The sequence below is a fragment of the Centroberyx affinis genome, unplaced genomic scaffold (genome assembly GCF_046629955.1).
Source record: "Centroberyx affinis isolate AG114_WGS23_722 - 3 ecotype Tasmania unplaced genomic scaffold, CSIRO-AGI_Caff_v1 ptg004734l_1, whole genome shotgun sequence".
Classification (NCBI taxonomy): Eukaryota; Metazoa; Chordata; class Actinopteri; order Beryciformes; family Berycidae; genus Centroberyx; species Centroberyx affinis.
In genome coordinates, this window is record NW_027282291.1 from 559,805 (window position 1) to 573,523 (window position 13,719).

Below are 13,719 nucleotides of genomic sequence, written 5' to 3' on the forward strand. Positions count from 1 at the left end.
CTAATAAATTTCAATTTAGTTTTAGGTTTCTGTTGTAATTTTGCTCAATACACATATACACAGTGACAGAAAATGGCTTTAGGATCGGTATAGTATATCAGTATTATGATAGTGAATTTTTGAGGTTCTCTCTCCACTTTGCACTTAGAATGGCAATGAGCAAAAACTGAAAATAAATAATGCTGATTTTATTCTATTATCCTTTTAGAGGCATACATTATAGTTTCAGTTTAGTTTTAGGTTTTTCAACTTTGCTGTTTTTATTAGTTTAGAATTTTTTTCATGCTTAGATCTTGTTAACTGTGATAACTTTGGCCTTGAGCATCTGCATGTTGGAGCATGACTGTTTTGATACTGGATTTATAAAATGCCGAACGAGAAAGATCCATAATAACTGTGGGGAGAGAAAAGCCTGTATTGACACGAAGTCAAAGCACAGCGCGCCTCTTCAAAGTGCACACACTGTATCGCCTGCTCTCAGATGCAATATAGTCAGCTGTCACCATGAGAACAGCAACAGCAACTCCCCGGACTTAATATAAGCTTCTCAACATGGAAAGTAATAGAGGCATAGCGCTTAATGACAGTCTCATTACTGACGTCTCAATCAGGACTCAGAAGATAATCATCCCAGAGCCACAGGAATACAATGTCTTTTGTTTTTGTTTTTTTGCTTATCTGCACCACAAAGTGATCATGTTCATAGCAAGAACTTTGCCATTCAAAATGACAATACTGATCATGATTTTTGGTCTCAGGCTTTGGGTTACGCTGGTGATCTGTTTCCATGTGTGTTTATATGTGTGTTTGTGTGTGTGCGAGCGTGTGAGGTCTTGATTCAATGATTTGCATATCTTGCACTTCGACTTGTGCAAATGAGCATGTGGGAGACTTACTGTAAGGGTTGGAGACTTCAACTGCAGCTGATTTCAACTCTCAGATATGTGTATATAACAGAATGAGGCGTGGTATGGGTGTAGGAACACTGTTGCAGCTGCCCCAGGCCCCATTTCCTACATCTTGACTCAATTCATCCTTATCCTCCCTCTCTCTGTTTTGTCTCAACTTACATCACACTTTGCAGTTCTTGTGTTTAGCGTAGGTGGGCATATACTTATTGATGTGCATTTGCAAAAAAAATAAAAAATCTGATAGAGGACAGCTATTGATAGGTGTTGTGAACCATAACTTTTTTATTTAGCAATTCAACAGTAAGTGTCAAAATGATGAATTAGAAGGCTGGCGTCTGTAGAGCTGAGAGCTGTGGTGCAGAGACAGAGAGCAAACTGCTGACTGCTTCCTCCTGTCATAGTTTTACATACTGTACATCTAGAACAGAGAGGAACAGGGTGGGTATTGTGTCTACTGCAGGACAGAGACCATGCTGAGATAAGCTCTCATCATCTCTCCAGAGTCCTCTCCTAGAAAACTCTCTCTCTCTCTGTTGTTGGGTGTTTTTTTTTCAGCTAAGCTCAGCTTTGACTGCTTCTTTCTCTTTTTTTTGTAAAGGCAGGTTTTGAGCAGTCTTTTTGTCAGCAATAGAATTGGAGCATCAGCAGGCTGACAACCCAAAGTACGTGGCAGGGAGCCGCTTTGCTTTTTCCTAATTGTGTGTGAGAACATATTTTCTTGTTAAACGACGCATCTCTAGAGGTTCATGCTCCTCTGTCTCACACCCTTCTCTCTTGTTTCCTATGCTCCAGTTGTGTGTGTGTGTGTGTGTGTGTGTGTGTGTTTATGTCTGTCTGTGTGTGTGTTTGGGCGTGTGTGAGTGTGCCTGTGCACAGCTGACTCCACCAAGGTTGCAGTGGGACTGTAGCATGTGCTGGATTGCCCTCTATCAGAGGCCTCAAGGCTTGCCTTAATAGCTCTATTCATCAAGGGCAGAGACCTCTCAGAATGAACACAAAAGGCACGGTGGGCTGAACGGAGACATTATTATTGCCAGAAACGTAATAGAAAAGAGTTGTAGGTGAGGCAAAGCAAGGGAAATATTCAAATGAAGATAATATTTATTTAGGTTTTCAGGTTGTGGCCAGGATTCTGTGAGGCTTGTTCTTCTCCCACAACAGCTGAGGAGAATGGTTTTAATGGGAAAGCTGTCATATGCCACTGGAGCGTAAGCCTCTTACCAGCTGTGTGTGTGAGTGTGTGTGTGTGCATCTGCGTCTGTGTGGCCCAGGAACATTCATTTGCATTTTGCTTTCCCCAACTCCCAAATACACACCCCTGCTGACCTACCTATTTGGGGAAGATGCAAAAAGCAAATTACCACCTGCCTTTCACACTAACATCCCTCTCTGATCTCTTCTCTCCTCTCCTCTTTTTATCTCCTCTGTACTCCTCTTCTCTCTGCTCCTCTCCTCTCCTCTCCTCTCCTCTCCTCTCCTCTCCTCTCCTCTCCTTTCCTCTCCTCTCCTCTCCTCTCCTCTCCTCTCCTCTCCTCTCCTCTCCTCTCCTCTCCTCTCCTCTCCTCTCCTTTCCTCTCCTCTCTTCTCTTCTCTTCTCTGCTCCTCTCCTCTCCTTTCCTCTCCTGTCCTCTCCTCTCTTCTCTTCTCTGCTCCTCTCCTCTCCTCTCCTCTCCTCTCCTATCTTCTATCTTCTGTATCTCTATTCATTGTCATCTTGTTTGCGACCAGTTGGTAGCAACACATCAAATTAGTGCTACTCAGGAAACACTGGACCAGTGTAGTTCAGTCGGCGGAGCATGGCTCTAACAATACCAGGGTTACGAGTACATTTCCCACTGAGACCACCCATGGTAAAAAAAAAAACCCACATGGTACCACAAGATGCTTTGGATAAAAGTATCCACCAAATGGCACATATAATATAGACAGGACGTGTGATATCAAGCTGCTTTCAGCCAACATAACTGCAACAACGCCCACACACAGATATACTCATGCAAATGCTGAAACTTTTTGCATTCTTTGGTGAGGCAAGACACTTCTCCATTCCTGTAAAGGAAGCGGTTGCAACAGTTTCCTGCCGTCTTCATAGTGTTCGTACTCCTGAGCGCATGCGGTGAGCTTTAACTCTGCAGTGGCTATGTTCTTTTGGCCTGTCTGCGTCGCTCACACACCTCCATGTTACAGGAAACCGTAACTCTGGGTAATCTTGTCACCACATAAGGATGCAGACAAAATGAAAACAAAAAAAAACTTTCACAATCCAAAAAACAAATCACTCTCTGGAAGTAAAGTACTGAATGTGGTTATGGTGGATTTACGTAAGCCAGTGTTCTTCATTTTTTGATGATCTTAGTTGGATCTAAACAAGTCACACCCTGGTCTCCTCGCTGTAACCTCCACCAGAAAACCCCTGGCGAAATGTCCTGCGTTTAATCATCGAATCTGTGGATCCACGATAGATCAGACATTTACTAGATGGTGATGAATTGATGTAATAGAACAATACATTACCACAGCCAACATTATTCACTGCCCCATCACATTCACAGCCTGAGTGGAAGTGAAAAAAACATCTCATTCAGATTCAGAGCCACTAGAGGAGGCTGGTCATCCTATCATTATATGCTAATTAGAAATCATTAAGCTGAATTTGATGATGATGATGTGAGGTCTATTTAAGTGAATGGCCAGAATGGCCTGAGAAGAGCTATATTATCTATGGTTCCATTATCTAGAGAGAGATAAAGTGCCCATGACTTTCCCTCTTCTCCAAATCCTCCCACAAGGCAAAACTCTGAACTATTTCATGGAACATTACTGCATCACTCAATGCATTTCTAAGTAAACCTGATAACTAATTTATTCCCCTGTGCTGCACACCTGCTTTCTGTTCTGACAGACATGTGGCTGTGTGAACTCACTCACACACACACACCTTAAATTAAATTATGTTGCAGCGTAAATGAGCACATCTAATGAAGAAAACACCATCCTTTGCAGAACACTGTCTACTGTGGGCCATTGAACAAATGAAACTGAATTGTAAAACACCAGACCTGACTGAATATCTAACATCTCATCAACTTGTGTGGAGCATTGTGAAATGACATGGAACAACAAGGCAACATCTAAAGCTCATTGAAAGAAACGGGTCGTTTGGAATAACAGGAATACACATCTCATCTCAGAATGACTCATTTGGCAAAAGCAAAGAAATACACCGGCAAGTGAGATGCTGTGAAACAAAGTCACCCTACACACATACACAAACATTGCCTAGAAAGAGACTGTTCATCCAGTGATATACAAAATGCATCCAATCACTATTTGATCAGTTACACAGCCTGAAAGGACACTCTGTATAAAAGAGTTTCTCTAAAAGCTCCACTGGACCTACTCACTAGCTGAGAGGTTGACACAATGAATACTGTATATAACACAGAACTGAGAGAGAGAGAGAGAGAGAGAGAGAGAGGGCTTGGACATGTGTACTGTAGGAAAAAGCAGATTATCTCAAGTTTTCCCCTCTAAAGCCGAGTGCTTCAAATTCCCTCAGCTTTTCAGCTTCCTCCAGAATGAGGTCTAGCTTATAGGCCTATCTGTTATCATCATACTATAAAGCAAGGAATCTGTCTGTATGTCCTTCGCATATCTCGAGAACCGTTCGTCTGATGTACTTCACACTTGGCGACTGATAGCCTACGCCTATTTTGAACGGACACTGCACTAGTCCGTGAATGGAGGAAGGTGAACCCACACAGGCACCTAGACAGACACAAGATAAGAAGTGGATGAACTTCACAGCGGAGCCACCAGACCATAGCCGGCCTGATATGAAAAGTAGATTTTCTTTTCCTCCGTTATCAAACTCATTACCTTGTCTCTCCTCTCGGTGATGCTTCACTCCTCTGGCAAACTGCAGATTCTCATGTTTACCTGAAACTAACAATGTTTTACATTGGGCACACTGGCCCCAGATGAATCCCTGGATGGGACACTTTCCTACTAAAAATGACTCTTTCACCTTTTTAGCTCATTCTAACTTAATCATACCATACACCTATTTGACAATTTATGCCAAAAAATGTATTTTGTTGTATTTCTATATCCAAATTTCATTACTTTTACTTCCTGGAAAATAGAAAATATCTAGTGGTGACCTAGTTTTGTACCTAAAAAGTACATAAAAATACATAAAAAATTTAAACCAATAAAACCATCACCGGATTTTTGAACAAACTTTGAAATGATCCCTCCTTGCGTTATGTCCCGCCCCAATATCCTGTTTCAACAGGAAATACATTACATTAAGGAAGCGAGATTTAAAATTTAAACTTCAAACGTACTTCTCTGTCACTCTTTCCTCCTGTAGTTGCCCTCTTCCACACCTCTTACGTTCAGGACTAACTACCTCATCGCTTTCCCCTTTCTCTCTCCTGTCTCTTTCAGCACATCCATTCCTGTCCTCCCAGTCTGTCCTCTCCCCTGCTGTCCTGTCAGCAGCTACGGGCCGCCCTGCTGGGAGCTCTCTGCCAATACCTCAGTGGGAAGCGTCCTCTATTGCACCGGTCCTATTAGCACCGCTTGAAACACACGGCCGCCCTCTGTCCCGGCACTTTAGGGACCTGCAGGGTATGGCCATGGCACAATGCAGCTGATGCATTTACAGAAGACCTTTTGTACCTTGTCTCCCTATTTATGTCTCATTCTTCTTTTCTTTCTCTCTCTCTCTCTCATCTGTTTGTGCACTACAGATGACAGATGACTTTGTTTCTAATCATGAGTGCAAGCTTTCAAGAGAGGGGGTGTGTGTGTGAAAGGATCTGGACCTCTAAGGGTGTAGGGTTGTGTAAGGTTTTTGTGGATGTACTGCAGCAGTTTAACTTAATAGCTGCACTTTGACCTCTCTGGGAAGCAAAAGGAGAATTTCCTTGCAGTGATCAATAAAATATCACATTACTATTAATACAATTTAAATGTTTACCTTTGTGTAGAAGTACCAAAAACCAAATGCAGGTTACGCACTTAATTGCACAGTAAATGCTTGTTGAAAGTCGAAAAGCTGTTTCTTTCTCTCCCTCTTACATGTGTAATTTAATGCCGCACACATCATGCAGTTCTGTGATGAAAACCATCTCAGTGGGAAATACCAGCTTATGGATATTTAGTTAATGTAAAGGTGCTATTCCACCTGCCTTACTGAGCAAATCCCTTACAAAAACAAATATGCTTAATCGACTCAATTTCTCCTCCCAGCATCGCCACAGTAATACTCCCCCTCATCCTTTCTGGTGTCTAAGTAATGCTGTGTTTCTGTTCTCCACGCCCCGCACGCTGTCTGACTTAGCACTGTAGTGCAGAAATGCTTCATCAACTCGGTTTCCTCTTAAACTCTCATTCCTCGTACCTGTCCCCATCTCCTCGCCCCTTGTGTTCCTCCCTCCCTCCCTCTCTCTCTCTCTCTCAGTGAACGTATGGCGGTGCAGATTTATGGAGCCACCCAGACGCTGGTGGCCACAATCCAGCCTGGAGTAGTGACAGTTCCTTCAGAAATCAGCATTAATGATGTTATGCACAGATTGGCAGGTGTGAGTGTGTGTGCGTGTGAATTTGAGGAATTGTCAGTTTAGAAGTGGTAGTATCTTTGATGAGGATAGACTACCACATGCACCGCTCAGCAGTACAGAAACACACTACATCCTCAATATGACTCTCTCTCTCACTCTGTGAAATCAAATGGTTTCCGTGAGGAGTTTCATTCCAAAATGTTATATATCCCTTTCACACCAGCAGCCATGGGTCGAAACGCTTCATACTCCATGTAGAAGGCTTTCGATGAAGTCATTCCAAGCACTTTGATATGTCTCATTGGATGACCACGTTAGGAACCAACCTAGGACACTTAGGAGAGGGCACCTTCAATCTCCTCCACCCAGACCCCCAGCCATATGTGGCCTAGTTAGAGTGGGAGTGTTGATGGGACTGTTGGCAGTGTGAGATGGTTCCCCTCCTGCTCTACTTAATTACCTCTGTGATAGAGTGGTTCCCCCCCAGCAGAGTCACCGTGTCACACTGTGTCAGGGGCAGGGCGGACACACCGAGGTGACCGGTCTCACCTGCCTCACCTTCCTCTGTCTGTCTTGTCAGATCAGATTAATAATATAATCTCAACCACCTGAAAGCCTTTTGCTTCAGCCTCTGGTTAAGTAAGGCTTTGACTGTCTTTCTCTGCTTTCCTCTGTATCCTTGTTTTTCCCTTTACTTTGCTACTTTACTCTTTCACTCTTTGTGTGGACATTGACTTGATACATTGTTTTGGTGATGACACCTCTTGGTACGTAAAGGTAATCACTATCTCCTTTGGTCCCCTTTGATACAGTAAAAGAGGCATTATTGATTGTCCTGGACTTCATTAGCAAGCTTCCTGGTTGTCTATTGGATTGAACACAGCACACAGCACACATGCCTGGGTGGAGGATGGAGTGGATAAAGTGGAAGGCACTGGGATCCCAAACTGTACCCACAGAGACTATGCCAGAACACATTAACTGTTGCTGTAGCAACCGTCTCCAAATCAGAAGAAAACTCGAAAGCTTTGACCAAACTAATTTCTCAAAATGTTCTCGTTCCCTCTCTCTTCCTCTTCCTCCCCTGTCTGTCTCTGAAGCCCATGTAGAGGATTACAATTATATTTTTAGAAAAATCCTCAAGAGGAGAACTGTTTTAACTGTGAAGTTATCAGTGCTGAGGTGGTGAAGTTTAACAAAGAGTTAAATGTAGAAGTAGAGATTCTCTGAGACTTTTCTTGCCTCCAACTATGATGTCTTCAACACTCTTCACTCACTCTTGTAAGAAAGGAAATGACAGATACAAACTCTCATACCATAACAGCACAATTGTATTCGCTCCAGTACTATAATCGGCAACAACACTGTGAGCTGAACTCCAACCTCTCTTCATAGGGACTCGTGTTGCTTTGTGAGATTAGAAATGTTCCCCTCTGCTACCGGCCTGGGCTTCAGGGCAAGACTCGTTTCACGCCCACACATTGATGAGTGTGGCAGAAACAATTAGCATTTGTTCAGCCCAACATAACACATACATCAGCACTATAATTTGATGAGCTTTCTGGGGGTCTGATAGAGAGCTGTGTTACTCCACAACATAGAGATCACAGTAAACACCATATTCCAGGATAACTGTGAATAATAACTCTTGAGCATTCCAATAATTCTTGAGACCTGAGCATGCACGGCATTAATCAGCAGTGCTAATGTATTCATGAATGATGAGACAAACTGCTGTCTGAACGGCGGCTCCCAGAGTGTCTGAGGTGGCGGAGGGGGGTTGCTCAGGTGAACGGGGCTGAGCCAGCGTGGAGACCCACTTATCACCCAAAGCAGAAACAGTCTCATGCATGCCCAGAATTCTCAATGACATGGGACCAATGTGGAATTTGAACAAGAGCAAAGTGCGGATTATTGATGTGAATACAAACTGAAAACAGGCTTCAAAACCTTCTTACTGTTTATATTTGAGTGTATTTGTGTGTACATGTGTGTGTGTATGTGTGTGTGTGTGTGTGTGTGTGTGTGTGAATGATGTGTGCTTGCCCAGCTCAATAGTGATTTTCTGCAACTAAAAGCTGTCTTTTCTATATTACATTTTTACCTTTTATACTTCTGTATCGTCGGAATTACATTTCCATATAGCAACCATGCATGGTTACTCATTTTGTAATGAAGTTGCTCCTTGGAGCTGTTTTCAGGTTCTCTGTGCTGTGAGTACATTGCTCTTTGCTGGCTGAATGGCTGTTCTATTAAGAAACCTATCAGCAAAGCAGTAAAATAGAGTTAAATGATTCATACCATCCCGCCCCCAATTAGCTGGTTTACCACAAACCTAATTGAACTGTGACACAAGAGTGTCCACTAAGACACTGAAAGACAAGTGGAAAAAGTGACATGATCATGATGAGTACTGAGTGGGATTAGTTTAAGATAAATAAGACTTTTGATGTCATACAGTCAAATGTAGCCCTACGCAGTACATTTAGATGGAAACACGTCCTGTCCTGCTGATTTACTGAAGCCTTGATAGGTAAAGATCCCCCAAACAGCACTGACTGATCTCAGCCCAAAGATAAAATACTCCCCATCTCTCTCTCTCTCTTTCTTTCCCACGTCTGGAATACTCCCCTCCACTCTTACTTTGTGTCTTTTTCCCCCATATACTGGTTGGCACAGTTACTGTCGCCAGCATGATTAGAATGAATATAGCCTCTATTCAGGTCTCAATGGAGAGGAATGTTGAGTATCTACTCAAAAATGTGAACTAATCAATTACTTGTTCAAATGCCAGACAAGCAGCTGTCAAGGTTATCCATGCTCGTCTGGACATCATGAAGCAATACAATCCTTTCCAGTCTGAATTCACTCTCTAACTCACTACTTTAAAGTGGGATTTTCTGTGCAGACATTTACTGTATGCATGCGGTTTCATGTGTCAGGAGTGAGGAAATGTAAGCTTAGTGTGCAGTGGCACCGGTCTGAGCAGCTTTACTATGCTAATGTGTGTTCTGCACTTTTTTTTTTTAACTGTATGTAGCACCAAATACTGACAGCAGCGGCGTGGCACTCTGCCCACAAAGGTGGAGTTTTTCGTAACTGTCCTGCTCACAAAGCGCAGCTTCGACATCCAACTTGACCCGACCTGATGTAATCCACAAAGTCATTTTTGCTTTGCTCGACGAGGTCTTGACCGCTCACGGTGTCCTCCTGAGCGCTCATCCGCTTCTGAGCGCTCTCGTGCTGCGCGCTGTCCAAACGGGCATTAGGGTGTCAGTGAATGTTGCGGAGAGGAAGCATTGTGGGAGGAACTCTGTGGATGACAAGCCGTTCAACGGGAGGGAGAGAGGGGCGAATAAAATTGCTCGGAGAAGCTCACGCACGAACCAGCGACGGAATCCCGATTTGTTTACCCGGGTACCGGGCGCAGAGGAGCACCGTTGCGCAGTCTTTACGCACGTCCAGAGCAGCGGAGTGAGGGGCTGTCTGTCTGTCACCAGCATGTCAGCGGCAACGGCTTCAGTAGCAGATGTGTCCAGAACTGATTTTACAAACGAAAATGACAACCGTGCCCGGAATAATTCAGGTAAGACAGATAACCAAATGCTGTCTTATTGATTCATACACTCTACTCGAGTGTGTGGGAGTGGGATAGACATTTGTTATTTGCACTCACTTCTATTGTTATCATCACCTATCGATACCTACTGTAGGATTTTACACCAACATATTTTGGGAGCAGGTAAGAACGCGGACTCTTTGAGCAATTATACGCGCGCCATTCAAAAATATAGGCTACCCCCCAGAAAATCACTACAATAATCCTGCAGGGATTTATAGTGTGTCTGTGCGTTTATAGTGATCACTATATCACTATAATATTCCAATAGGGAATTAGATTTGCTGTGACTAAAATTTGTCATAGGATTAATATAGTTATTGATTTTATTGTATTTTGTTGTTGGGTGTAAAACAGTTTGTGAGAAATATAACAATGATACATTGCATTATACTGTACATAGGCCTAATAGGCTACAAAAAGTCAGGTTTCTTGTGGATATTTGACTGAAAGATGAATGAACACAACTCACAAGTCTTTTCAGTCTAAAAAAAAACATACCATGCAATGTGTGCTGTAGTGCATAACCAAAGGAAGAGGAAGTGAGAGAGGAGGCAACACGGCTAGGTTTCAACTTGGCTCGGCTACTTTCACATCAGTAACACCGTGCTTTCATTGAAAACCTCAGGCCAATGCACAGCTGGCCGTATATATCACACACACACATACACACACACACACACACAAAAGTTACATAAAAGTGATGCTCTCTGCTTGCACGTCCTTGTGTTACATAAACTTGAATGGTGGGCTAATGCTGATGGCCTTGAGTGGTCTATTTATCCCAATTCAGCCAGGCCCAGTTTCACTCTCTCACAGTGTTCAGAGCTCTTTGATCAGAAGCCAATAACTCTCTCTATCACACACACACACACACACACACACACACACACACACACACAGACAGACACACAGACATAGAGACAGAGAGAGATGAGGGAGAATGGTGGAGCGCTCTATTGTACTGAAAAAGATGAGCTAAATGAGTCTGCTTCACTTAATCTCAGTCAGTATCTCTCTCTCTCTCTCTGTCCATCTCTACCTTTCTCTGTCAGTAAAAAAGCCATGTGTGATTTACAGTACTGTATCACGTGTGATTTACAGTACTGTAAGGACGGGGCGCCTCTTGTGGTGGCAGTGCTGCACTACACACTCTACCAGAAAGTGCACATCCCATCTCACAGATTTTCCTTCATTGAAGTGACAAAGAGCAACAAGATATCTCTCACGTCACAAGTCTGTTGTTTTCTGTTGGAAAAGAGAAGCTGTTTTTCCTTCAGTAAACAGGCTGATTCAGACTTGGACCTGGTCAGACTCTCCTCCCTCGCTCTCTTGTTGGAAATCACCGAACTGATGTCAGTGTTTATTTACATTCCAGCAGCTTGTGTCATTATGAAGTGTTGGTCCTACATAATAACTCGGGCCACAGTTCATCACTGCCAGACTGCTGGTGTACTCAGCTGACACAGTGAGACCTCACCTCCTGTAACGTACTGAGCTCTGTGCTGTATGATAACTGGTTGTTTAACATGGCTCCAGATGGCCTGTGCATTTCCACCAGCCTTGCAGGCCTTTTGTTTAATGATTTATCACATTTCCTGCTTCGATACAGTTAGCATTTGATGCAGCAAAGCGCGCGGCGGTTACAGAGGGGGTTGTGTTTTGTCACGCAGTGTTGTGCAGCCCCTACAGTGGTTCAGCACTGATAGCTGTGGAATGACTGTCCCATTCTGCACTGAATTTCAGCTGCAGTGCTCCATACTTGTTTATTGTTCGTACTGTTCACCCTGAATTTTGTCATGCCACTTTTTTGCATTTTGAGCTGTCTGATCTTCTCCGTGAATTCAAATTTCTTTTTGAAAATACATGAATTATACATGAGTGTAAACTTTTGCTAATTAATACACATCTAACTTCTTCTGGTATTCGCTGGCCTGTCACATAGTGTAGCCAATCACAGCCAGTGTTTGGTTGATATAATCACCAGCTCACCATCAGTTGTTTCTGTTAGGTGTCTCCCAGGGACAGTGCACGCCCATGCCCCTGCCAGCCCTCGGCACCCAGAGGATCGTCCAGGGCAACGGCACCAATGTGGGCACAGTCATCTCCCTGCAGTGCCCAGCCAAACACAGACTGATAGGAAGCAACCTGGTCTGTGTCATGGGCACCAACAGCACCCAGTGGGTCGGGGAGACCTATTGTAAACGTAAGTAGCAATGGAGACTGAACCCTACAGCATGCACAACCACCGCAGGCTGAAGTTAATATAGACAGAATGAAACACATAGCGGGATTGTCATGCTGTTAGCCAGGTGCATGTTATCTTCTGAAGCCACTGTTCACATAGCGTATAACCAAAGTGTGCGGGTGGGGACAAATTAAACGTTCAAAATGCATTCACTGAGAAAATTGCAGAGGCTGCAAAACTTTCCCCCAAACTGTCTGTCTTCTCATTATTCCGAAGAGACGGAATATATATTAAAGATTATGTGATGGGCACTCTGGCTCTGGGCAATGTCACATAAAGATGTGTACTTACTGTTGTGACAGTACTTGGCTTGCAAGGCTTAATACTCTCAATTATGACAGAATACATTAGAAAGAAAATAATTTATTGCTTGAGGATATATCTCATTAAAAGTAAATATTTCTGCTAATGCAGGTAGAGATGAATCATTTTGAGTAGGTGCACAGTTAGTTATTCTTTTGGTTATTGAGTCGAAAAAGTGAGCGAAGATTTTAATTATATTTCAGCATCAATCACCGTAGGAGGGCAGAATCTGTCTCATGTGAAATTTGGGAGAAATCGAAAATGAAATTCTTATTATGTTTTATTGTCATTTCCATGATGAGCTGGGAAGTGTGCTTTGTTGCAAAATGACTTCTATTTCTTCTAATCTCTTTTTGCTAGATGATCATGAAAGGCTTGAGATATATTTCAGAAAATGAAGCATTTGCATTCTACGTGCCAGACTTTATCTGTAAAGTTTGGGCAAAGTGGCAATGTACTTTGTGTGATACCTGAGTTTGATCAGGAATACACACGTTGCAGTGTGATGTGTGGATGTATCTTGTAAACCCATGTGGGCTGGGAACCTTGAGTGCATGACGTGGAAATAAAATCCATCAATTAATCAATGAATCAATCATCTATCCTCCCCTCTGTCACTCCAGCCCTGTCTCCCTATGAGGACTTTGGTTTCCGTGTGGCTGTGTTGGCATCCATTGTGAGCTCTGCCATCATCCTCCTCATGTCCATGGCCTTCATCACCTGCTGTTTGCTCGACTGTGTCAAAGAGGAAAAAAGGAAAAAGCAGGAGAGGTGAGTGAGGCGTAAACGAAAACCGAAAGAGAGCTTCTCCAGAGATGAGAGTTTTCAGCCAATTTCCTGTGATACAATTTCAAACCCATACACTGATGCGCTGATTTAATCTTTTATTTTGCCAGGGAGACGGATCTGTGGCACCGGAGGAGCGGATGGAACAGCGGGTGGATAACAGGTCCCGCTACAGTCATAAGGGCAGGAACAACAACAACAACACCCAGGAGAAGGCCCTGTCACTGTGGGACGACCACAACCCCGTCCTGTGTGACAACAAGAGGGCCTGCAGGTGAGAAG

General features: G+C 43.4%; 1 protein-coding gene across 1 annotated transcript; it reads left to right on the forward strand.

Moving 5' to 3' along the window:
- Nucleotides 1–9,691: 9,691 nt before the first annotated feature.
- Nucleotides 9,692–13,711, forward strand: LOC139665893 (sushi domain-containing protein 3-like; the record flags this gene model as incomplete). Its single annotated transcript, XM_071544925.1, is given in 5 exon segments — nt 9,692–10,067; nt 12,112–12,306; nt 13,275–13,422; nt 13,548–13,567; nt 13,570–13,711. Coding segments are annotated over 5 exon segments (590 nt in total), but the record flags the coding sequence as incomplete, so codon positions are not given.
- Between the last annotated feature and the right edge of the window lie 8 nt (nt 13,712–13,719).